Genomic DNA, 24,001 nt, shown 5'->3' with positions numbered 1-24,001 from the left:
ACATGGTTTCGGTTTTCCGCTGGAACCGGACCAAACCAGACCAATTAGGAAGAAACCAAACCGAACCATTTACTAATGGATTGGTTACGGTGTAGAAAGTGGAAAACCGATAGTGTTGGTTTTGGCTTGGTTTGACCTCTAAAACCGAACCAAAACCATTGGAAAACCGATTAATTTTTAAACTTAGTTTCTATCGTCGATTTACAAGTATTAGATTCTACCCATTGATTTAGAGGATAAATAGAAACCCTAAATCTAATATTTCATTATGATACTCTCCCTCTTTCTCTTTCTCCTTCTCTCAGCCGCCTCCCTTCTCCACCCCCAACTACAGCTGCTGCTACTCGACTTTTTTCTTCCCGTCTTCCTTCTTTTTTATTTGTCAATAACTAAATTAAGATATATTATATATCTTCTTTTGATCTCTAGAATTAGAGTAAGCTTTAACTATTCTTGATATTTTTTATTTTTTATTTTTTTTGTCTGTATATTTGTGTAAACCAATACTATCGGCAACTACGATTTTTTTATCTGTAAATTTGTGTATTTTTTTCTTTTGGTTTGACATAATTATTGGTTAACCAAAAACTATTGGGACAAACCGAAACCAACTGGAACCATTTGGAAACCGAACCAATGGTTAATGGATTGGTTTGGTTTAGATTTTTAGAAACCAATAGTATTGGTTTCGGTTTTGGTTTGGCTAAAAACCGAACCAAAACCGACCATGAACGGCCCTAATTCTAACCTAAGAAGCGTGAAAAAATACCAAATGACAGTTAAAACTTTCCAGCACGGTACGAATGTGGGGTTTTAGCGTTTTAGGGTTCTCAACTCTGAAAGTCTCTGATCAATTGTGAGGTAATCTTTTAATTGATTTTTGTTTTTTTTTTATTCGTTAAAATCAAAATTTGAAATTCCATGTTTTCATCTTTTAGAATCAAAAAGGGTTTTCATGTTTGAATCGGATTTTGAAAACTCAATTCAGTTGTAATCAAATTTCAATCCAGAAAATTTTGAACCCAATGGCTGTAAGGAGACCAGGTTTGATTGCTTTGTTTGATGTTGACGGCACACTTACAGCTCCAAGAAAGGAAGTGACTCCAAAGATGTTAGAGTTGGTGAGAAATCTAAGAACGGAAATTACAGTTAGTGTTGTTGGGGGATCTGATCTTTTTAAGATTACAGAACAACTTGGGAAATCAGTTGTAACGGATTATGATTACGTCTTCTCTGAGAATGGTCTTGTTTCTCACAAAGATGGGAAATTGATTGGCACTGAGAGCTTGAAATCATTCATTGCAAACGATCAACTCAAGGAATTTATCAATTTTACACTGCATTATATTGCTGATTTGGATATCCCAATCAAAAGGGGGACATTTATGGAATTCAGAAGCGGGATCATTAATGTATCACCAATTGGACGAAATTGTAGTCAATAAGAACGAGATGACTTTAAGAAGTATGACAAGATTCACAGCGTTCTACCTAAAATGGTTTCTGTCCTTCGAGACAAGTTTGCTCACCTCAACCTAACATTTTCCATTGGAGGACAGATCAGTTTTGATGTTTTTCCTCAAGGTTGGGACAAGACATACTGTTTGAGATACCTAGAGGAGTTTCAAGAAATTCACTTTTTCGGGGACAAAACTTACAAGGAGGGAAATGATCACCAGATTTATGAGTCAGAGCGAACAGTGGGTCACACAGTCACCAGCCCTGATGATACAGCAGAGCAGTGTACAACTCTCTTTCTCACCAAGCAAGATTGAGGGTATTCAAGGAGCAGCAGGGAAAGTGTTGTATTGTCTAAAATCTATGCCACTGCAATAAGCCCTTCACAAGAATGCATGCATGTCTGGGCAGCCATATTTCTCCAGCTTGGCATTGTATTTTTCTTCTTTTAATTATGGAAGTGTTCTTCTGTATTTCAAAGACTGGAGTTTCTTACTTCACCAGTATAAGTTATCCGAAAGTCTTGCAGTTGGATCTTATTGCATCTTTTACCCTTAATATTATTTCAGCAAACTGTCTGTTGTCTTTTCTGATTTTCTGTACGATTTGGAACTCTGGGACAGATTTTGTTCACAACCAGAAATGCTATTTTGCACTCTCTTCAAAAAAAAAAAAAAGAAAAAAGAAAAAAAGAAATTCCATGTTTTATATTTACAGTCATAAGCAGCATATCTTATGTTTATGTTTATTTCATGATGAGGTTATCCTACCGTGTTGGACTGTTGAAACACTACTCAAGTTTCTCCATGTTTCACCAAATCTGGAGTCACTCATCTTTCTTGATGGATTTTCTGACTATGAAGCTTACCCATCTTACGATTGGTCACTAGATTTGATTCCTCACTGTTTGTTGCAGCATCTCAAGTCCATTGAGTTTCGCCGGTGTTTCTGGAACCAAGCCGAGAAGGATCTGGTAAGATTGTTTCTGAAAAATGCAAAGGTTTTACAGACGGTAAGGATTACAATTTCGGCTCAGTCATCTTATTTCTCAAAGAAGTCAAATTATAAAAAGAAAGTTTTGAATGAGATAGCATTGTTTCCAAGAGGCTCAGTTGACTGTGTACTTCATGTCTCTTGAAACATTTAAAGAATTACATACCTGGTTTGCTGAAGCTTTGAGGGTTAACCAAGGAGCAACAACATATCCACCAGGTCTCTTCAAGATGGGCAGCAGAATTGTTTACTTCGGTTGGATCATTGCTGCAGTGTTAGTGACCTCATTCTCTACTGGCAGTGCTTATTTTCAGTCTTTTATGTTTCTTTTAGTTTTTTAGTCTTTTTTTTTATTGCGGCTGTAGTGGGTTGTCTTTTATTGGATTATGAATTTCATTTAAGAAACTGCTAGATTCCTGACAAGTTTGTTCCATGTAACTCCTTGATGCTAAAAACAGCTCGCCATTCAAGGAGGCAATGTCAGTACCATTTTCATGTGAGCATCTTTGTCAGATAGTTCATGCCATGATAATTTAGACATTTTACTCTAAGGTTCATACATTTTGCTACCCTTAAATATGAAACACTGCAGAACTTGATTGAGATCTAATACCATGAAATAGTAGCAGAATTATCAGTAAGTGTAGTCATCTCATTATTGTGAAAAACATTGACAGTAAACACAAATTCTTCGTAATGAAAATACCTTATTCTAATGAAATGGAATCTTTTTGACTGGTTAGTCTTACTCAACAAGCTCAGCTACAACTTCCCCTCCTGCATGGATTCCAAATTCTATTGTTACTGGAGTTTCACATTTGGTATCTGACATTACCAAAAGAGTCCAGAATTCTTATTAATACCTACCAATTGTGTTAGAATTGTGTCACATGGCATGTGTTTGTTAGAAGTTACCGGGTAGTAAGATGTACAATCTAAGCAATTGTTAGATGTTACCGGGTAGTAAGATGTGTACAGTCTAAGCAATATATGCAACCTTAAGTGATTCGTATTCCGTCTGTGGAGATCGAACCCACGAACTTATGGTAAAAAGCCATACGCTCTGCCAACTGAGCTAAGACGGCAAGAGATGAGTTCAAAACTAATACTTAGCTGGGTGACACCAAATCAATACACATAGACTTCTAAATATTGCAGATGGAAGACATACCTTATAAAATTTAGCTTCATAGGTTTCATAACCAACAACGATAGCGCTACGGATGCCACCTTCTACTGCAACACCAGTTGTAACATGAGATGCCACCTTCTACTGCAACACCAGTTGTAACATGAGCTAGGCAACGATCTCTCGCTATTTCTTGTTTTCTCTTCCCTTGTTTCAATCAGATCCTCCCCTGTATAAGACAACAACAAATTCACAACTAAAAAGTGTAATTGGACATAAATCTTAAAACCAAACAATATCCACATCAGCTACATTGATCACAGAATAGTTGTTGCTAAAATGTTCTGACTATTAAAAGACTCTTTTTACTGACTTGACATGTTTTGCTCACATCCTTGATCTAGTGTGTGCTATAGTTTTGACCTTGTTTTGTTCAGGATCTGGAAAAAAAATGGTTTTGTGTTACTTTTACACAATTGTCGACCAACAAAAAACATTTATTATGATATATACTTGAATCAATTATATACACAGTTAGTGGTTAAGTTTGCAGTTGTGTGGTTCAACATGGGTACTTTAATTCTATGGACCACTAAATAATGTGCATACGAGATCGTTTTGATTCAGCAGGTGGATCTTTTTCAAAGAACTTACTTTTCATCTAGTATATGTTATAAAGCAAGAGGTTTGCAGAGAGACAACTTACATCTTTTCCAGAATTCTCTTCTCTATAAACAATCCAAAGATCCCATCTTTGGAGGTTATGCATCTTTACAAAAACACCTGGAAAAGGAGAAACTTCGGTCAGAAGAGTACATGAAAATGTGGGGAAGAAAGCCTAACTCGATATAACAAACAGGCCAGACATAACTTACTTAAGCACACTCGATATGTTGTCTGAAAGGAGTTAAGGCACAAGTCACGATACTAAAGCGTGCGAGCAACCCAAAGCACGTCAAAAAAGACTTTGAAGAAAGAAGCAGGGATGAAGTTTGTGTAGCAATGTTACTGCGCTGTCACGGAAAAGACGTGTCTAGTAGATACATACGTATGAAGAATGTCTTTGCTTGACGAAACTGCAGAAGGCGAGAATAGAGGCTCGCTCCTTCACAGTGAATGAAGGAAATCAACTTGAAAAGTAAACCAAGGCAAGCAATAAATAAGTTAATAGGTAGACACGGAAGAAGGTTGCGCAGGTGTTACCCTATCAGGGTTTCTAAATAAATTTTGGGGATAAAAGTGAACACTGAATTCACTTTGCTAAACAATCAACAGAAATTGGACGATCCACGTGTACACGCTACATATACTCCTCTTTGTTTCCATCAAAAAAGAGCAGAGAGATATTACTCTTGACATTAACATTTATCCCTTAGAACATGTGTATGAGAGATGGTTTAAAAATAAGACAGTATATCCGCAGAAAAACACAATAAGACGCGGATGAAATAGTCAGTGATTGCAAGAAATATTAAAAGCACATTTTCAAAAGAAGATTCATATTCAAAATGATAATAAGCTCTTTAGTATTTGTCAGGCATTTTATCAAACAGCTAGAATACTGACTGATTCTGTAATAAACTTGATTAAAATGAAAATGAAGTGACTGGAAATCACCTGGCTCTAATAATCTATCAAACAGTCTTCTCATCACAATCTTCAGTAATACAAAACCCCATCATATCCAGTCAGTGATGGATATGTATATATTATATATGTTGCAGACTTGAAGAGAATAAAATATGGATGAGCAGCCACAGCAAACAAATGCTTCCCACAACATGAGAATTCAGAAACAAATTTATCATGATATCATCTAAGTTGAATAATCAACTGTCCGTTGGGACTGATTTGCCCCGGGAGTACGTGCTTCTCTTATCATCACTGACATGAGTTGCTAGTTCGTTATGTGAAAGTCGTTCCTCGAGGGACAATACGTGTTGGCGTATGAGTGGTGTTTGGTCTACAGTGCTGGTTGGCCCCCGTTTCACGCGGCGATAACTAACCCGACTACCTTTTCAGCTCTCTCTTCGGTTATCCGAGAGAAAGAATAATGTGGTCCTCTGTGCTTAGCTGTCGAAAAGTTATCGACTATTGTCCCAACAGTGAACTTGTGAAACCATCCTAGCATATGCGAAAGAAGTGACTCTCTCTTGTGGCTATGCAAGGCAACATGATCGTGAAAGGGGGGACTCCTCCATGTAGCCCTGCTTGCTCTGGACGAGGATAAAGTGGGCATGTTATTTTAACGGTCGCGAATGCGTAAACCCTACTAAAATGGTGTGACCACCCCTTGTTCCACCCGCGACACGGAAGGTTCCAAGGACTTACTACTGTCTCCGACAGGTTGCCCAGGCAGGTGTAGAAACTTAACCGTATCTTGGAGATAAGATCTTTACGAGAGATTATCTCTGCCCAACCTGGTACATGCTACTGGAAAATGGGCTTTGGATATTGGATATTGGATCATCTAAGTTGAATAATCAAACCCTTTGAATTCCTCCATCTGTAATTTGGGTTTCCTGAGAAAGATCAGATGAGTAGGGAGTTTCAACCGAGTCTGGCCAGGGTTTGATTCAATCGACGAAAGAAGAAGAAGAAATAATTTGGGTTTCCTCATAGGCCTTTCATATTTCAATCGACGAAAGAAATGAAATGTGCATGTGTAGGCAGGGCAGGCCCAACAAGTGAGAGCCGAAGAGCTAACCTCCGTCTAGTTGAAACCTGTTTTGAGGCATACTGAATTTTTTTGAGGCATACTAAATGATGATGCCATCCAGGTTATCTTTATAAGGGGTGTTTATCCATACCAAAATACTAGGTTACCCTTTGACTAAACTAAAACTAAATCAGTCAGCACTACTTCTTCTTCGTTCTTGCAGCCGAACCCCTTCCATAAACCGATTAATCGTTTGATTTTTCTTATTATGTTTGATCGATAAAATAGGATTTTTCAGATGAATTTAGGGTTTTCAGAAGTGGGTTCGACCCAAAATGTTGCGACAAAAATAGATAAACCTAGTTTTGTTCTTTATTTTTTGTTCTGTGGAAGAACAGTTCGGCCCCAAATTAGTTTTCCCTTTTGAGCCTTACTCAGACGATAGTAAGTTCGTCTCATTCGACTTCTCTTTATTTTCGGTCGAACTTGGTTTTTCAAGTTCAATGAAGTTTTGTAGTTTAATGAAGTTCGGCCCAAAAAACGAACCTTTAGCTTTCCAGGCTAATACTTTGGATCTACACTTAAAGCTGAATTTATGGCTTAGGTAAAAACTGAAGTTACACCACAATGTTCGGCTGGCATAATGTGAGCCGAACAATACACTGTAACTCGAGAAAAGAAAAAAAACAAAATAAAACAATAAGTCCGGCTATCCACTGAAAGAGATCGAACAAGCCGAACCATATGTATTTTTTAAAACTATATTGTTCGGCTTAAAATATATTGGCCAAACCGTTCTTCCCGCACAAAGTTCGGCTCTTATATTACAGCCGAACCAAGTATTCAAAATCGGAAGAAGTTTAGAAAAATTTCAGTTTTCTGGAGCTAAAAAAGAGAGATTAGACGTTGTATACGGGTATACTTGTGTATTATTAGCAGAAGGTTCTTCTTTAATGAATCATCCATTTCGAATCACAAAAATCCTCCAAATCTCAAGAACCCTAGTTTTTTTTTCACTTCTTCTTCCTCTCTTAAAAACCCCACTCTCTCACTCAAAAATCGGATTTTTTTCAACTAATATAACACTAATTAACAACTTAATTTAGTCAATCATTAACATCATTAATCAATCATTATTATTAAAATTAATCATAATCATTAACACCAATTAAATAAGGGTAGTTATGCCATTATCAAAAAGGATAGATAAGGGGTGATGATATTTTTTATTTAGTGACCCTATTTCGGCATTATTCAGCATGCCTCAAAAAAAATCAGTATGCCTCAAAATAGGTTTCTTCTAGTTCTACAGCCTGGGCTCCACCCAGCAAACAATCTTTTTTAAATTTTTTTTGCATTTTACCTCCATTAAGATCTCTATTAGCACCTTTGAGTTCAAATTAGCACTACAAGAGCTATTAACAACCATTGGACACAAGTTAAGATTTATTAGTCTTATCACCAATAGTTAGGAACAATTTCAAGCTCTCAGCAAGCCCGGCATATATATGATCTGAAATGGTTTTCGGCTTAATTTTGTTTGCATGTTTCATTAGTTCCGTTAACATTAGAACCACCAAGTTTATTATCTAGAAAGACACCAAATGTCGAGGTAATTCACCTCTGAAAGACTTCTAGTAGGATGTGCTTGTTAAAATCAAGAATACAAGGCACAGTTTGGATAATTTGGCCTATGTAAAGAGTGGTCAGGATCTGTTCTAGGAAAAGATAAATTCATGGTTGTGGTTGTCCAGACCAGATCCTACTAATCGCACGTGCAGCGTAGCTTCTAGATTTAGGAATGATAATACAAGAATACCCCATCGTGCTCCCTGTCGTTCTCTTTGCCTATCTCAGATCCAAAATCGCCGCTGCTGAAAAAAACTCATCGGACACCCTATCTTTTTCTCTGACTCTCTCATTTCCAAAATCTATTGCCGCTGCTAAAAACTCAATGATCAATCACATAGTTTTCTTACCCTTTATTTTTCGTATTGGGGCTTATTTTGTTCATCATGTTAATCTTGGTGATGTTCTCCATGATTTTTAATTTGATTTCGTTCCCAAGGAAGATTAATCAACAATTTTTGGTAATAAAAATCAGATTGCAGGTATGATTTTGTGAGTCTCTGAAGAATCAAATTCTAGTTCGTTGTTTGTATCAATAATTATTATTTTTACTTGCTTATTTCCCTCTCTTAGTGAAACAGTCGTTGGGAATGGTGGCGTAAGAGCAACCACAGTCGACGACCAAAACCAAATATTTGGTCAAGAAACCAATCACTATCGAACGGAGTAAAGATCAAATACCAGACTAAAACCAAAAGCCAAACTATATTTGGTCTTTAGTTTGATTTTGGTCGGGCGTAAGTATAGATTGCGTTAGAGGTGAGGCGAAGTTATAAATTACGTTTCAAAGGGAGCGAACATTTAAGTTACGTACGAAATTCAAGCGCAGATTAAAGTTGCGCCCGTATGGGGTGAAGGCGTAGACATCAGGCGTGAATTATAACTATGCCCATTCTGAGCGCTCTTTATAACTACGCCCCACATCAAGCGTAAGCATATCATTACGCTCTACCATATTTACTCCTGCACCATAACATCGCACCACAGACTAAACCCATTTGTTTTAGTTTTTTTTTTGGTTTTTACTCTTTAGTTATGGTCGCACCACTGCAGTTGCTCTAAGGGATTAGGTTTGCTTATAATGTTGTTGAACTTGGGTTTGTTTTGTACTTCCAGCTTTGGACTTGGGTTTCTTAAAAGCAATAATTAGTTAAAGAATTCAAATTTGTGTATTGGATTTTACTATTTTTGTTCTTCTTTTTCTTCCAAATAAGAAGAACCGTGATCGGAATCATCAAAACCTCTTTTTCTTCAATCCAATTTCCTTCTTACCGATTTTGGTCTTATCTTTCACAGCAATCGTCATTTGGTCAAGGAATTTCATCGATCTCTCAAAATTCACTGGGTAAAATCATAAAAGCCATATAGGTTTAGATCTTCAATTTTTTTTTAGTTTCTTGGAGTTCTTTTTTGTTTGCTGTCATTAAGAATTTGAGGAGTTCATTGTTAACTAAGGGAAACTTCGTGTTGATGGGGTTATTTTCAATTGCATATTTACACAACATTAGATGTACCATCGATGTCATTTGTGGAGAGACATACAATTATCTAGGGTTTAATTAGCAGTTTATGATTTCGTGATTGTAGCAGCATTTTAGGTTGGTTTCTTTTATGGCTTGAATTCAATAGTGCATGTCTTTTAATATCAAGTTTCGGTAGTTTGTTATTCAAACTGTTTTCTTTTAATATATTGTTAATGTTTCTGAGTTCTTACTGATTTGGTTGCAATCCAAACCATTTCAGAATGGTTCAAAAAGTAACAAAGTTTCTTAGCTCCATTGGACATCACTTTGCACCGATCAGTCCTATCATGTCCCCTTTGTTAGTTTTGATCGCCCAATTTATATATTTTCGATACATGATTTTCACGGAATTTATTTGCTTCATTTTGTAATTTCCAGCGTGTTCCGTCATTTCCCGATTTGGTGTTACACTCTTACAAGGTTGTTAATGGAGTTAGTATGGTTATTTTTATGTAAGCACTTGAACCCGATGTCGTTCATTCAGTGCAAAGAAGGGAAACCACAATATATAGTAAGTCGCTCTTTATCCCTTCCCCATCCGATTAGAATTTTTTAAACCAGTTTTGCCGAAAAATCCATTGTTTTCGTCCTACGTCCATGGTACCAATTAACCTTGATGGTTTAGTTACTTTAGTATTTTTTTTGTATGAGGTTACATTTGCATTTCCTATTTTGTGCAAGGTCTCGAAGACTTCTTACAATGTTTATTTGTATTTCGTGGAAATGACATTATTCATCGCACTTGATTGTACTGTTAACCCAACTGCGAGTAGTCATCTGTGATTCAATACATCGTCCTTATTCTTACTTCATGATTTGCAGCTCATCTTAGGGTCAGCCAGCCATGGTCTTTGTCCCTTTGTTCCTTCTTTGGAGGTTACATCGCGCCGCTCAGTCATGTAACTGTACTATGTAACTCTTATATTCTCTTTCACACGCCAAACTCAGTTGGCTTATTTTTGTTATTTTCTCATTTTCTAAATAAAAATGTGAGTTTTATCCTCTGCCAGATATAGTCATCCTCTCCATATAATTGATTGGCGGATTTCAATGTCCCTTTCACTAGATTTACACTTAAGCTTACATTTTCCAATAGGTATTTCCTCCGGACTATCTCTGTTCTTAATTTTAGCTAGATTTGTTAATGTATCACTCAATTTAATTTAAGACCTTTGAGTACATGAGATAATTTTTACCTTACTGGCTTACTATAGAATCACATTTCCCATAGTGATTTAAAAAAAATTATAGGGTTTTTAGGATGACATAATCTATTAATCAGCTATAGTTCTTTTGAAACCGTACCAACTGTATATTACTTTGATTTGTTGATTACACCATTTGTCTGCTGCATGTATATCCACAGATCTGCATGTTTCAGTTTTACACGATGTACTTATTTGTTCTCTTAGGTTCTGACCTATTAAAATATCACCACCATTTTAAGATCTTTTTTACTCCGAGTCTCTTTCTTTCACTATGATACATAATAGATCATTGGCATAGGGATACAACAATACTATAAAGAATAGTTGTATCCAAATTTTATGAATAATTCAGAAAAGGACAAAATGACATCAAATACATGATATTTTGTTAGTCATCATCTTAGTTTTTCTACACTTAGTAGGTTCGTATTCAAGCAGTGGCAATGAAGAGAATTCGATTCAACAATGAGTCATCAAGGATGACAATATGTTACCGAGGATTTGCAAGTGTAGTGGGTGTTTCACTAGCAAAGGACGAAGGTCTCTTTGGAATGATTGAGAAATCTTTACATCGTTGTAGAAGGACCATGGTGAAAAAATTAACAAAGGATGGTGAAAACACTTAAGCTGTCAACCCAACTTGGCAATGCACGTTGAATGAAATAAGTTGAGGTCCAAGCAGCAGATGGCACTGATCCAACGTGTTTGAAACTATTCCAAATAGCATAAAACTCAAGTAATCCATTTACATATAATGGTTGTTTTCTGAAACTCTTGGATGGTGTAACGTCTTTATGGTCCTGTGTCGTTTAGTTTTTGAGTAACACAAATCTTTAATTTACTTTTGATGGTTTTGCAGGTATTTGCTGAACATTACAACAAACATGACAAAAGAATTCCATTATGGGAATTGACGCATCGATGAATGCTAATTATTTGGTTGTGTTTACCTAAGTTTGTTAATGAATTCGACAGTGCAACTCCTAGCTCTATATAGTTGATCATTTGTCCATGAAAAATTTATTTTCATTTCTTAAATCAGCAGTAAAGTGAATCTTATAACAGTTGTTAAGTTCCTTTGGTTATATGTCTTATTTTATTTGTACCTACATGCTGCAACAAAGTACGCATGTATATGTATCCTAGTGGTGATGGTAAGAAATTTTTACTGAGCCTAGCATCATTGTTCCTATAATTATTGCAGACTTTGTTTGAAGTACACTGGGTATCACTTTCTTAATAAATTTAAGGAAAGCATACTATTCCGCCCCACAAAGAAATAGAAAATGTGGTGCTCTCTAACAGAAGGGTGAGTGAAAGTCAAATCCTACAATGGAAGAGCTTATATCGTAGTGTTATTTCGGAAAATTGCATTACCGTGGAAGAGCTTACATCGTAGTGTCATTTCCGAAAATTGCGTTACCGTGGAAGAGCTTATACCGTAGTGTCATTTCGGAAAATGCATTACCGTAAAATTATAACGCCCGTGCCGTTACGGCACGGGCACGGGTTAAGGCCTAGTATACTTATATATAGTTCATTTCTCCTAATGGGCCTTGCAACCTGAGTATAAGGTTGCTCTTGAATTTGTCACCAACACATCTAAGGAGGGTTCCCAGTTTTGCCTTGTTTTTGTGGAGATCAGGGGAAGGAAATCTCGGTACGAGCTTGATATGAGGACAATCGATGAGTTATCCCACAACGAAAATAACAACAAATAGAAATCATGGAAACGTTAAGAGATTCTATCACAAAATGTGGCTCAGAAGAACAATAAAGAATATCATGGCTATGACCAGGCAGTACAAAACTGTAATGATCATTGCATATGTAATATTATTAGATGAAAAAACTGTAATGATCTGCAGTCCGACATTTTAATTTAGAAAGCTTGTATTTGGAGTAAGAAATTAAGGTGGAAAATCATTTCAGGAGGTAACTACGATTTATTTATAGAAAATCAACAAGACTTATCAAACAAATAGGTGGCTACGATTTCTTTCTTCACCCTACCCTATCAAGCGTACTTAAAAGCCTCTACAATTAGCAACATGTTCTATTAAAAATGACTATTTCAAAGCAGGAAAACACTTACAGATTTGCTTTGTTTTAGCCTACACAAAGGCACCCAAATACGAAGAAACTAATTTTATCCATATAAACTTTAAAGAAGAAAATAACCCAAACCTATGTACAAGTCATCCATCCCTGTACGTGGAACATATGCCAGGATAGTAAAAAATTTTTCCAGAAACTTGTCATTTCTCTGATGCATCTTCGCTGTTTGTTCCTTCTGTTGCAGTCTCTGGTAATGTACCCAGGTCTGTTACTGCCTCTCTTACTTCGGGAATCAGATTGTCATTTGAATCAGCAGACTTGATCTCAACTGAGTCGGGATCATCATACGTGGTTGAGTTCTCCTCAGTGCCCTCTGTACCTGTGGTGGTCTCAGGCTCGTCCTTATTGTCTCCGTTGATACTTTTCTCATCTGTTACTGAAGTCGCAGAATTACTAGTTCCCTCTGTCCCAGCGGTTGTCTCAGGCTCGTCCTTCTGAGCTACATTGATATCCTTCTCCTCTGTTCCTGTGGTGGTCTCCGCCTTGTCCTTCTGATCTCCATTGATAGTCTTCTCATCTGTGACTGAAGTCACAGAATTACTAGTTCCCTCTATTCCTGCAGGGGTTCCAGGCCCATCCTTCTGAGCCCCATTGATATCTTTCTCCTCGGTTCCTGCGGTGGTCTCAGGCTTGTCCTTCTGATCTCCATCGATATTCTTCTCATCTGTAACTGAAGTTACAGAGTTACCAGCATCCTCTCTAGTTATTTCCGACTTCATAGTTTGTCCATCTGCAGATTCCACGTTAGTTGCATTTGCATTCTCAGTTGTAGTTAAGAGTGTGGAATTTGAATCTGATTCCACCTTGTCGGTCGAATTTGAAACTGATTCCACCTTGTCAGTCGAATTTGAAACCAATTCCACCTTGTCGCTAGCCATGCTAGAATTCTCAGTCTGATCTGATATAGTCGTCTGGAGGTCTCCAGAGCTAGAAGGAATCGCTGCCACTATTTCACCCTGGGTTACATCTGTTTCATTTTGCGTTAACGAGCTCGAGTTTCGTCCATGTATTGGTACTGAACTGTTGACTTGTTGTTGATCAATAAACTCTACATTTGCAGTCGAGTTAGATTTCGAATCCTCTACTGATTCAGATAACATGATCCCAGAATATTTTTCCTCACCATTTGTTACATTTAAACTTCGGTTATCTTCCACGTTTTCTAGATCTTCTGTCTTTAGGTTGTTATCTTTTTGACCTGCATCGACAACCTCCGTGCTATTAGATTGGTTTTGCAATCCTAATTCACCTGAATCTGTCTTTTCTACGTTCTCTTCCTCATTTGATTTCTCCGAAACTCCATTCTCAGTATCCGAGTTCAAAAGTTGGGTGTCCCGGTGAACAGCACTGGAAGCATCATCCCCCTTATATTGCTCTTCACGTGCCTCTTGGGTATTCATATCGTGATCTTGATGGTCAATCTGATCCTCGTTTGCGGTCTCCTGTTCTCGTGCCTCTTGTGTATTTCTGCTGTGATCCACATCTGCAATTTGGTCTTCCTTCTCTCTCTCTTCTCTCTCAGCTATCTCTTTCTCTTCTTCATCCTCATCAATCTTAGCGTCCTCTTCGGATACCTCTCTATCATGTTCTTCTGCTCCATCGTCAGTATCTTCTTTAGCTTCTTCTTCAACTTCATCATGTTTGTTTTCTTCCCCATCTTCTTCTACATCTTCATGTTTGGTATCTTCTTCTTCTTCAACCTCTTCATGTTTAGTTTCATCATCTTCTACATCCTCATGCTTGGTTTCGTCTTCCTCCTCTTCAGTTCCTTCATCCTCGTTCTGCTGTCCATTCAGGATAACTGCCTCTTCTACTCGAGGAATGAGATCCTTCCTCCCAAGTCTTATCAATTCATGATCACTCTCCAACTTTTCTGAAACTTGTGCACTGCTCTCATCAAATGCTTTTTTCTTATCATGAGAGTGCTTTACTTGGTAAAGCAACCAGATACAAACAGCAAGCAATACACCTATTTGTAGAGCATGTTTTACCTTAAACCCCCCTTTGGACCTTTGATTCCTACTTGGAGACTGCTTGAACATGATTGAATATGTAACCACAAATAAAATCTCTTTCCCTCCTCAACAGCAACCACAAGCAGAAAAAACCAAAAAAACTAGTCCTTCACCCACACCCTATATCCTCATCTGAGCACACCTAAACCAGAAGATAAGTAGATTACTATCAACCAGAAGTACAGAAGAAATCAAGAAGGGAAAAAAGGTTCAGTTAGAATCAGGATAACAAGGACAACCAAAGACAAAATCATATATCACGCTTGTCAACCGTCAAGTCGTTTGGGTTCATTGTCGATCAACCTAACACAGACATTCATCCAAAAGATTTCTCAAACACCAATTGTGCTTTGTTTGAGAACCAAGTCAATCGGTGTCAAAAAAATAAAATAAAAAAGTTCATCACAGATCTTGGTATCAACCAACAGATAGTTACCATTACAATGTTATGCACATCTACTAGTCAAACATTTATACCCATTCGCCACATAATAACCCTAAACTCAAAACCCTTTATCAAATACAAACAAATCCAACCCAAATCTAACCTAAAAGTCACAAAATGTGAAACAATTCATGAATATCTGGCAAACAGAATAGAAGAAGAAAAGTTATGAAACGCAGAAATGAACCCATAATTTCTTATGCACCATACACAGAGGGAGAAAGAAAGTACCTTAACAAATCAACCAGAGTGTGAGCAATTGACAAATAGAAAGTCTTTAATACTTGAATCTGTAACTTTTTTTTTCCCAGTGAGATTTAGAGAGAATGGTTGTTAGATTCTGACCAATGCACTAAGGGTCTTCCTCAGCAATCTGTTTAGCAATGAAAAAGAATTAGAGCGGTGTATCAGAGAAAAAACAAAAATTCATCTACATCAATCCATTCAGGAGTATTTTGAGAAATTTCAGATATGAAAAAACAAAAAAGGAAATCTTTCTATAATTGAAACTCACTTCACATTTTGGAAGTAAGAGTATAACCCTTCAACAACCAAAACCCAGTCCTAAACTAACTGAATCTACATCAGGATAAGACTAAATATCTAAAATTCAGAAGAAGAAAACCCTAAATTTTGCCTCAATTTAGAAAACCCTCATTTACATAACTAAGTATGAAATAGCAAAAAAAAAAAAAAAACCTAGATGAAATAGATTGAGTTTACATCATCAGCATTATCATCATCGTCTTCAATTACAAGAATTTGATGTTTTCCTGAGGAGTGTTTGATGGTTGAATCAGGGACCTGGTTCTTGAGATAAAGAGAGAGAGTGGAGTGTTTTTAGTTGTTTGACTATTAAACCAAGAAGGGTAAGTCCAAGACGTGCTTATCTATATTCGGTCAGTTACAGGTTATGTTTCCTAGTCGTCTCTAGGGTGTTTCAGCTGTTTTACATGGGCATGCCCTTTTATTTATCATGAGACCCCATTTAGGCTTAGTTTGGTAATGTGGTGGCTTTTGTAAAACGATGTGCTGTGTACAAAAAGCAATTAAGTGTTTGTTAAACTATATACCAAAAACTAAAACTGATTAAAAAAATGGTTAAATTGTGTTTGATAAAATATAGGTTCATTTATTGTAGTTGTAACAAATGACAAAAACAGACATGATCTTTTATAATTTTATTCTATTTTATAGGATTTAAACATAATTAAATATTTATATATAATTTTAGTAACTATTTTTTTATAATAGATTAAATTTGTGATAAAAATAATCATGCTAAAATCAAACACTTATTTATTTATTTATTTTTAATTGAAATGTGTATATGAAATATAACTTGAAAGTGAAAATAATAATAGTTAAAGAATGTGATATAATTTAATTTGAAATAGCAATCTGTAAAAAATAGTATATGGAGAATACGAAATTGATTATTAAATATTTGAGGGCAATTTTGGTCATTTATAGAAAATAATAGGGATATAAAAGAAAAATTATGTATCAAAATTAGGTGGGACCACAATTTATGCTTTTAGAGCTTTTAAAAGCTCCTCTCCTCCGGCTTTTAAAATTTGAGGAATTTTGGAAGTGCTTTGGGTTAAAAGCACTTTGAGAATATTTTACCAAACACTAACATGAGAAATAATTACTATAATTATATTTTGAAAGTGCTTTTACAAAAATAAAAGCATTACCAAACCCATCCTTAAAGTGCACTACTCTCTAACTCCTTGTTCGTTCTAGTTCTGGCCAAGGATCTGAGTCTAATTTGGTTTTTGATATGAGCCGAGTTTGATGTCAAACTTTTTAATGCCTGACACAAGATTCGATTATGTGTATTTTGTTGTCTAAGGCCTATTCCTATGCATATGTCAAAAAAAAACCTGTTTAACATACCAGGTGCCATGCCAAACGAATTGCGTCGTCATAGGAAAACCACTGAGCGCTGGAATTTCTAGCGAGTGATATTGACTAAAACGCCAGCGATAAAGACAATGTCGCCATCGCTGCCATGAATATCGCACGATATTATCTCTAGCGCCAACGGCTAGTACTTTATCGCTTATAAATAGGTAAATTTCAAATTCAAAACTTACTCCAAATTTTTTCACAAAATTGGTCAATTAACCCAATAACGACAATTCCTGGGTGATAAAGACATTTAAAATTTGATACTGTGTAAATGCACAAAAATGTAAAAATAGCCAGGATGTAAACAGTTTCACCCTACACATTTTCAAATACTTTTTCATATTTTTAATTTACATCAGGATGCATTCAGTTTCATCCTCGCTATTTTTTAAGTTTAAGCCAGGATGAATCCAGTTTCATCCTTTCTATTTTTTTGGTGTCCATTTCACCCATACTAATTTTTACTCGTCCATTAGAACCATGTTTTAAAAATATTTGGACAAATGACTCATTTTCGGAATTTTTTACAAATTTTTTTTTCTCTCTTTCTCAATTCTATTTTTTTTTTATATTTTTTCGCAAATGGCACAATTTCAAACCCAACTTGATTCGGCAATGCAACTTGATTTTTCGAGAGTAGTGCTTAAAGGTACCGTTAAGAAGATATGTGATAGTTATAAAGAAATAAGTAAGAAGCAAATAAGTCTTCAAATTTTGGATATTAACCAAGTCAAAACCGCAACTAAGAAAAGGCAAAGAAAAGTTCAAGAAAAGGAAAATCAAGGTAACACAAATTTGAAGCCAACGAAGAAGATAAACAAAGGAAACTCCGTTCATGAGTGCATTTATTGGAAGTTAAGTGAAATGAAAAAGATTAAAAAGATGAAGAACATTGTTCCAAATTTTTATTTTTAAATTTATATTTCAAATTATTATTGTCTAGTTTTATTTTATGTCTTGTAAAATGACTATCAATGATTAATGCGAAGTTGAATTTGAAAATTTGACGAGTATTATTGAAAATTAAGCTTAATTCTATTCTTAATCCAATCTTACATTTAATTGTTTAGACAAATATTAAAACTTGATATTTTTTTTAATACTTAAATACTTTGAATTATTTTAATAGTTAACTTAAGTGGATAAATTGCATCCCATCTACCATTATTATGTCTGGAAGCATTCTAATTTTGTTGCATAACCCAAAAGTAAATAATAATTTAAGAGTGTGTCTTAATTTTCATGAAACTAAATCTCCTCTACATGTGTTAAATAAAGTTTACACCTTTGGGGTCTTTACCATTATTGCAAATGTTTTATTATCCTACCAGCTGGGATTGATTACGTCAACAAAATATCAGCACTGCATAACTATCACGGCCCATGCAGATACCAGTGATACATTTCTCAACACCAATGTTTTTGAACCTTACCAACACATACCCAACCTGAATCTTTCACAATTTCGTTCTCACTTTACCAACATAAACTATAATCTTCCTCTCAGAATTTCCTTTTTTAAGGTTCAGTCTTCTATACAAACTCTTATTATTTTATCTCTGGGTATATCCATGACTTGTCTTTATTCTCCCCTGATCCCCATTATATCCTGGCATTATTATCTCCAAATACAAATATATATTATCCCAATATCTAATCTTAAATCTACATATACGAATTTGTATCTTAAGATCAATATATAGTTTGTTGTTTATATGGAGGATTCAAACTCCTCAAGTGATACTCATTCTGCTATCTCTATTCAAAAGCCCTCTTCTTAAATGGCTGAGAAACTTACTTTACTCAAAAATCTTCATGCCTCCCTCTCTGAACCAGTGTTTATAGATAAAACAGTTGTTCTTGCTGAAAATGATACTGATTGGAAGTGGTGTATGGTGGGTAATGTATGTAGTGAGACTTTAGTGCCCACCTATTCTATTAGATACTATATCTGTTCTCAATGGCCTCTAGATCAATCTCCTACTGTCACCAACTTCAGTAAATTGAGAAACAAACTTCTTATTAGATTCTTATCCGAGAGGGTAAATGAAAAACTCCCTTGGTTTGCTTGCGGCTTTCTCATAGTGTTGCGAGTGGTTCCACCTATTGGTTGTCCTGAAAACTTTCAAGTTTCCTTTGAAGATGAAATGATGTGGCTTATCCTATGCAATGTTCCTAAAGAATGTATTGAATCTGAATATTTGAAAAAGCTTACAATTAATCTTGGAGAACTGCTTGATGCTAAAGATCCATATGGTAATCATCCTCTCAAGAAGAATGTCAAGATCGATGTGAGAATCCCTATCAATCGAGCTCTCCCAATTGGTATTCCCCTTCTTACTAGAGATAGAAAAGAACCTTTCACATCGAATGCATGTACTTCAAAGTCTCAAGGAACTTTTGTCATTCTTGTCGTGTCATTGATCATAGAGACACTATCTGTCCCAATTGGCTAGCAAAACAAAATATTATCAGGGAAGCTAGCTCCTCTGCCTCAAAATATGTTTACCCACCAGTTTCTAGGCTCATGATTCCAAACACTCAAGCATAGGATCTTCCTATACCTTCCCCAAACAACCCAACTTTCGATTCCTTAATGACTCAAGTTTAGGTAGCTTAAGATACACAAAGTCAAGTTTTGGAACCTAATAGTTATGTGGATAAAGGAAAAGTAGCTGCTATTACCCATAGCTCAAATGCTACCAACCAGGAACCTCCCAAAAGCATGATCAAAAAAATGGGCCCATTTGGCAGTAGATCCACTACTCTCAAGATTCATGAAGGAGAAACCAACCAAACCAAACAACTCATTCCTTTGGTTAATGGTCTACCAGTTATTTTAAAGAAAGTCACTAGTCAAGCTGAAGGTTATTCTGCTATGAGTCCTATTCCTGAGTCCAACAACTCAAGACCGATCCGCACCAATAAATCGACTAGGAGATTCAAGACGGCTGCAACTCTTACTCAGAAGACCGTTATATCCAAAGAACAAGCTCTATCTTTGGCAGCTGAACATGATGCTCTCTCTACTCTGAAAATAAAGATCAACCCTCGTGCTGACCTCCGAAAGAGGACTAGATCATCCTATTCTTCTCTGGTTGATTCAATTACCAACTCTCCCAAAATCGATAACTTGAAACCATATTATTCTACTCTTTGCCCTCCTATCACCAATTTGGGTGACATCTCTACCTTCAACTTATCTCAATGTACCTTCAATACCCATCCCTCTCCTGATGATTTTGGAAAGTTCATTGTACCTACTGATGATGCTCCAACTGGTAATGGTGTCTGCAACAATTCCTCTCATGAGGCTATTGATCTGAACGTGGTTGCTACTTAAGGAACTAACACTGCTGGTGGAAATATCAATTCTCTATCTAATGGTAGCCAGGACTCTGCTAATCAGGTTTCCTCTTCTCCCACCCCTATTGTCTCATCTTCCTCTCTTGTTGCTCCTTTTCCTTTTCCTGTTAATAATGTGAACATAATATGCTGGAATGTGCGTGGTCTTGGAAAAAAATCGGCTAATAAGGAACTTAGCATCCTTCTTAGGAATGTAAACCCTGACATTGTTTTCTTGTCTGAAACCAAAATGCAAAACGATTTTGCTGCTAGAAAATTGAGGAATATGGGCTTCCCATGTACTGCGAATGTGCCCTGTGTTGGAAGAAGTGGTGGTCTTGTTTTAGCCTGGAAGAAGGAAATTGACCTTACTATTGTTTACACTATTAATAGGTGCATATATGTTACTACTAAGGATATCACACACTCTAAAACTTGTCACATTTATTTCATATATGGTGAACCCAATAGTTCCTTAAGGCTAGCCTTCTGGGAAAATCAATGCCTCCTGTCACCTATACCACTAGATGAACCAGCTTTCTTTATATGTTATTTTAATGTTCTCTTGGGCCCTGAGGATACAAATAGTGGTTTAGAGGTTGATGACACTGATTTCTTTAACCTTAGGAATTTCTGTAATATTTTTGACTTGCATGATCCTGGTTTCTCCTGTCCTAGATTTACTTGGTCTAATATGCAACAAGGTCCTTATCTCATTCTTGAAAGACTAGATAGGTGCTTCATTAATCAATATGCTGAGTTTTTATGTCGTCAATTCTGTGTTAATAATATTCCTAGGGACTCTTCTGACCATTGCCCCATGCATGCATATTGTCTTTAATTTTGAAGTTAATTTTATGCCTAAACCTTTTCACTTCATGGCCATGTGGATGGAAGACCCTAATTGTAGAGATATAATATCTAATGCTTGGTCTATAAATGTGGTTGGTTCGCCTGCCTATAAACTTGAAGCTAAGCTTCTAAATACTAAAAAATGCCTTAGGGGCGAACTGGAATAAGATCTCTTTTGGTAACATCCAAACCAACATCAAAACTACTAAAGAAGAACTGGAAGATCTCCAAACTTCCAATCCTACTGACTCTCCTTCTACCTCTAGGATAAGGGCTAGACTTGAATACGTGTACAACCTTGAGGAACTCTACTAGAAAGATAAATCTAGGGAGATCTGGCTCTTACAAGGAGATCGAAACTCTCCCTATTTCCGTAGAGTAAAATGACTGCTATTAGTTGGATAAAAGATTCTCTTGGTACTGTTTTAACTGATATAAATAGCATAGGAACTTCTTCTGTGGATTACTTTAAAAATCTTTACTCTTCCCAACCTCAGCAATTCCAAGATGAAATTCTTGAGAATTTCCTGTCAAAATCTCTCCTGAGAATAACTCCTTATTAAACCTCCCTATCACTGCTGAGGAAATAAAACATTTTGTCTTTCAAATGGGGGAAAAAAGCTCCTGGCCTTGATGGCTTCACAGGATTGTCTTATCAGAAAAACTGAGATATTGTTGGAGAAGCTGCCATAGATATAACCCAAACTTGTTTTAGAACTGGTCACCTAGCAAAAGTTTTTAATACCACCGACATTGTTCTGATTCCTAAGGTCCCTCTATCTGAATTAGTCTCCCAATACAGACCAATTGGCATATGTAACTTCATCTAGAAAATCCTATCCAAAAACTTGGATAATAGACTCAAACCTCTCATGGATAATATTATATCACAGAATCAAAGTTCCTTTGTCCCCAAAAGAAGCATATCTGACAGTATCCTAATGGTCAATGAGGCTGTCTATGTTGTCAATCATCATAAGAAGAAAGAGGGCATTGCTGCAATTAAACTTGATATGTCCAAAGCCTATGGTAAATTAGACTGGTCTTTTCTTGGTAAAGTCTTACAAAAATGGGTTTGTATGCTCACTGTGTTAATCTTATTCATCAATGTGTTCCATTGTCTCTTATTCTGTTTTATTGAATGGTAGTCCAACTGGACTTATCAAACCTGAGAGAGGTCTGAGACAGGGGGGTCCGCTCTCTCCTTACCTTTATATTATCTGTTCTGAAGCTTTATCTGTTTACATTGATAATCTAACCAGTGAAGGCTTAGTTGAAGGAATTATAGTTTGTAGGAATGCCCCTTGCATGACACACCTCTTGTTTGCTAATGATTCCCTCTTGTTTTCTAAAGCTACTGAGAAAGATTTTAGAACTATAAAAGACTACCTTCAAAAGTATTGCTTAGCCTCTGGATAACAAATCAACTTTGATAAGTCTGGTATCCTGTTCAGTAAAAAAGTTACCTACCCCTCTTATGAATCATTTATCTAATATTCTGGATATCCATAACAGAGATTTAGGGAAAAAGTACCTTGGCACCCCTATATGTTTTCAGGCCTCTAAGATCCAGACCCATATGAGTATCCTCCAAGTTGTAGATGCTAGGATTACTTCTTGGCTCTATAGACTGCTTTCTCAAGCTGCTAGAACTACTTTGGTTAAACATGTTGGTCAGGCCACTCCTCTATACCAAATGGGTGCCTTCCTTATTCCAAAGTACCTTTGCAAAAAGATTGATTCTCATCTTTGTCAATTCTGGTGGGGAGAGACTTTTGACCCAAAAGATAGAAAACTGCATCTTCTGGGTTGGGATTCCTTGTGCTCCCCTAAGTATGGAGTTGGCCTTGGACTTAGGAAATCGGAACTTAACAATTTGGATATGCTAGCTAGAAATGCTTGGAAAATCATTGAAAATCCTGACTGCCTTTTGGGTACTGTGCTGAACGCTCGTTATTTTCCTAGAACTGATTTTCTTAATGCTGCTTGCCCTAGTGATTGCTCCTGGACTTGGAGATGCCTTCATACCATTAAAGAGATGACTAAACCCTTTATTTTTTGGATTGTTGGGGATGGTAAATTCATGGATCCCTGGTGTGATAAATGGATTCCTACTTTAGGTTCAGCTACCCCTAATCCTTTAGTCCCTCTTGACCCTTGTGTTAAAGTATCCTATTTTATTGATGATGCTACTAGATATTGGAATTTAAACAAACTAAATACTCACTTTGATGATGCTTCTGTACAGAAGATCATCACTCTTCCGTTAAGCCAGTTATACACTCCTGATAGGAGGGCTTGGAAGCTTTAGAAGAATGGTAGATTTTCTTCTAAATCTACCTACTTGGGACTAAGAGGGTCTGGACCCTCTCCTAGTAATAAACTTTGGAAGTGCATTTGGAAAATTAATATACCTCAGCGTATTCAAATTTTTTCTTGGAAAGCTGCTAGAAATGTTTTGCCTGCTAAAATTGTTCTTCAAACTAGGATGTATATACACTCTGTCACTTGTAATAGATGTTTCGATCCTTGTAAATCTATTATGCATGCTCTTGTTATGTGTCCCTTTGCTAGTCATGTTTGGAGTCTATCTGCCTTTTATGCTAATACTTCTGCATTTTATTATAGTTCTATGATAGATTGGATAAACTTCTAGTTGGTTGACCCTATTACTAGAATTCCCACTGATAGACACTGCATGTTTGTTGAT

At 36.3% G+C, this 24,001-nt stretch overlaps 1 protein-coding gene, 1 long non-coding RNA gene, 1 other non-coding gene and 1 pseudogene across 5 annotated transcripts; 1 reads left to right on the top strand and 3 right to left on the bottom strand.

Moving 5' to 3' along the window:
• Positions 1 to 768: 768 nt before the first annotated feature.
• Positions 769 to 2,005, top strand: LOC113303834 (annotated as a pseudogene).
• Positions 2,006 to 2,171: 166 nt separating this feature from the next.
• LOC113303835 lies at positions 2,172 to 5,441 on the bottom strand. Its single transcript, XR_003337785.1, has 6 exons — positions 5,198 to 5,441; positions 4,456 to 4,710; positions 4,287 to 4,363; positions 3,623 to 3,809; positions 2,618 to 3,228; positions 2,172 to 2,443 (listed from the first exon to the last, which is right to left on the bottom strand). It is a non-coding gene; the product is annotated as an uncharacterized LOC113303835 (long non-coding RNA).
• TRNAK-UUU lies at positions 3,464 to 3,536 on the bottom strand. The gene has a single exon. It is a non-coding gene; the product is annotated as a tRNA-Lys (tRNA).
• A 7,084-nt stretch (positions 5,442 to 12,525) lies between the features above and the next one.
• On the bottom strand, positions 12,526 to 16,061 carry LOC113303833 (dentin sialophosphoprotein-like). Of its 3 annotated transcripts, none has more exons than XM_026552920.1 (3): positions 15,901 to 16,061; positions 15,409 to 15,550; positions 12,526 to 14,874 (listed from the first exon to the last, which is right to left on the bottom strand). In XM_026552920.1, exon 3 carries the CDS (start codon positions 14,757 to 14,759, stop codon positions 12,858 to 12,860), a length of 1,902 nt encoding a protein of 633 aa, XP_026408705.1. In that variant the 5' UTR covers positions 14,760 to 14,874; positions 15,409 to 15,550; positions 15,901 to 16,061; the 3' UTR covers positions 12,526 to 12,857. The 3 variants fall into 3 exon arrangements, with proteins under 3 accessions (XP_026408705.1, XP_026408707.1, XP_026408706.1); XM_026552922.1 differs by having other exon boundaries at positions 12,526 to 14,864; XM_026552921.1 differs by having other exon boundaries at positions 15,877 to 16,047.
• Between the last annotated feature and the right edge of the window lie 7,940 nt (positions 16,062 to 24,001).

The sequence above is a fragment of the Papaver somniferum genome, chromosome 8, assembly GCF_003573695.1.
Source record: "Papaver somniferum cultivar HN1 chromosome 8, ASM357369v1, whole genome shotgun sequence".
In the NCBI taxonomy this organism is placed as follows: domain Eukaryota; kingdom Viridiplantae; phylum Streptophyta; class Magnoliopsida; order Ranunculales; family Papaveraceae; genus Papaver; species Papaver somniferum.
The sequence above is the reverse complement of the archived record's forward strand: the minus strand, read 5'-3'. Positions and strand labels throughout refer to the sequence as shown.

Excerpts from the sequence above, each read along its gene's own strand:
- LOC113303833 (XM_026552920.1), bottom strand. The coding sequence starts at position 14,759 with ATGTTCAAGCAGTCTCCAAGTAGGAATCAAAGGTCCAAAGGGGGGTTT.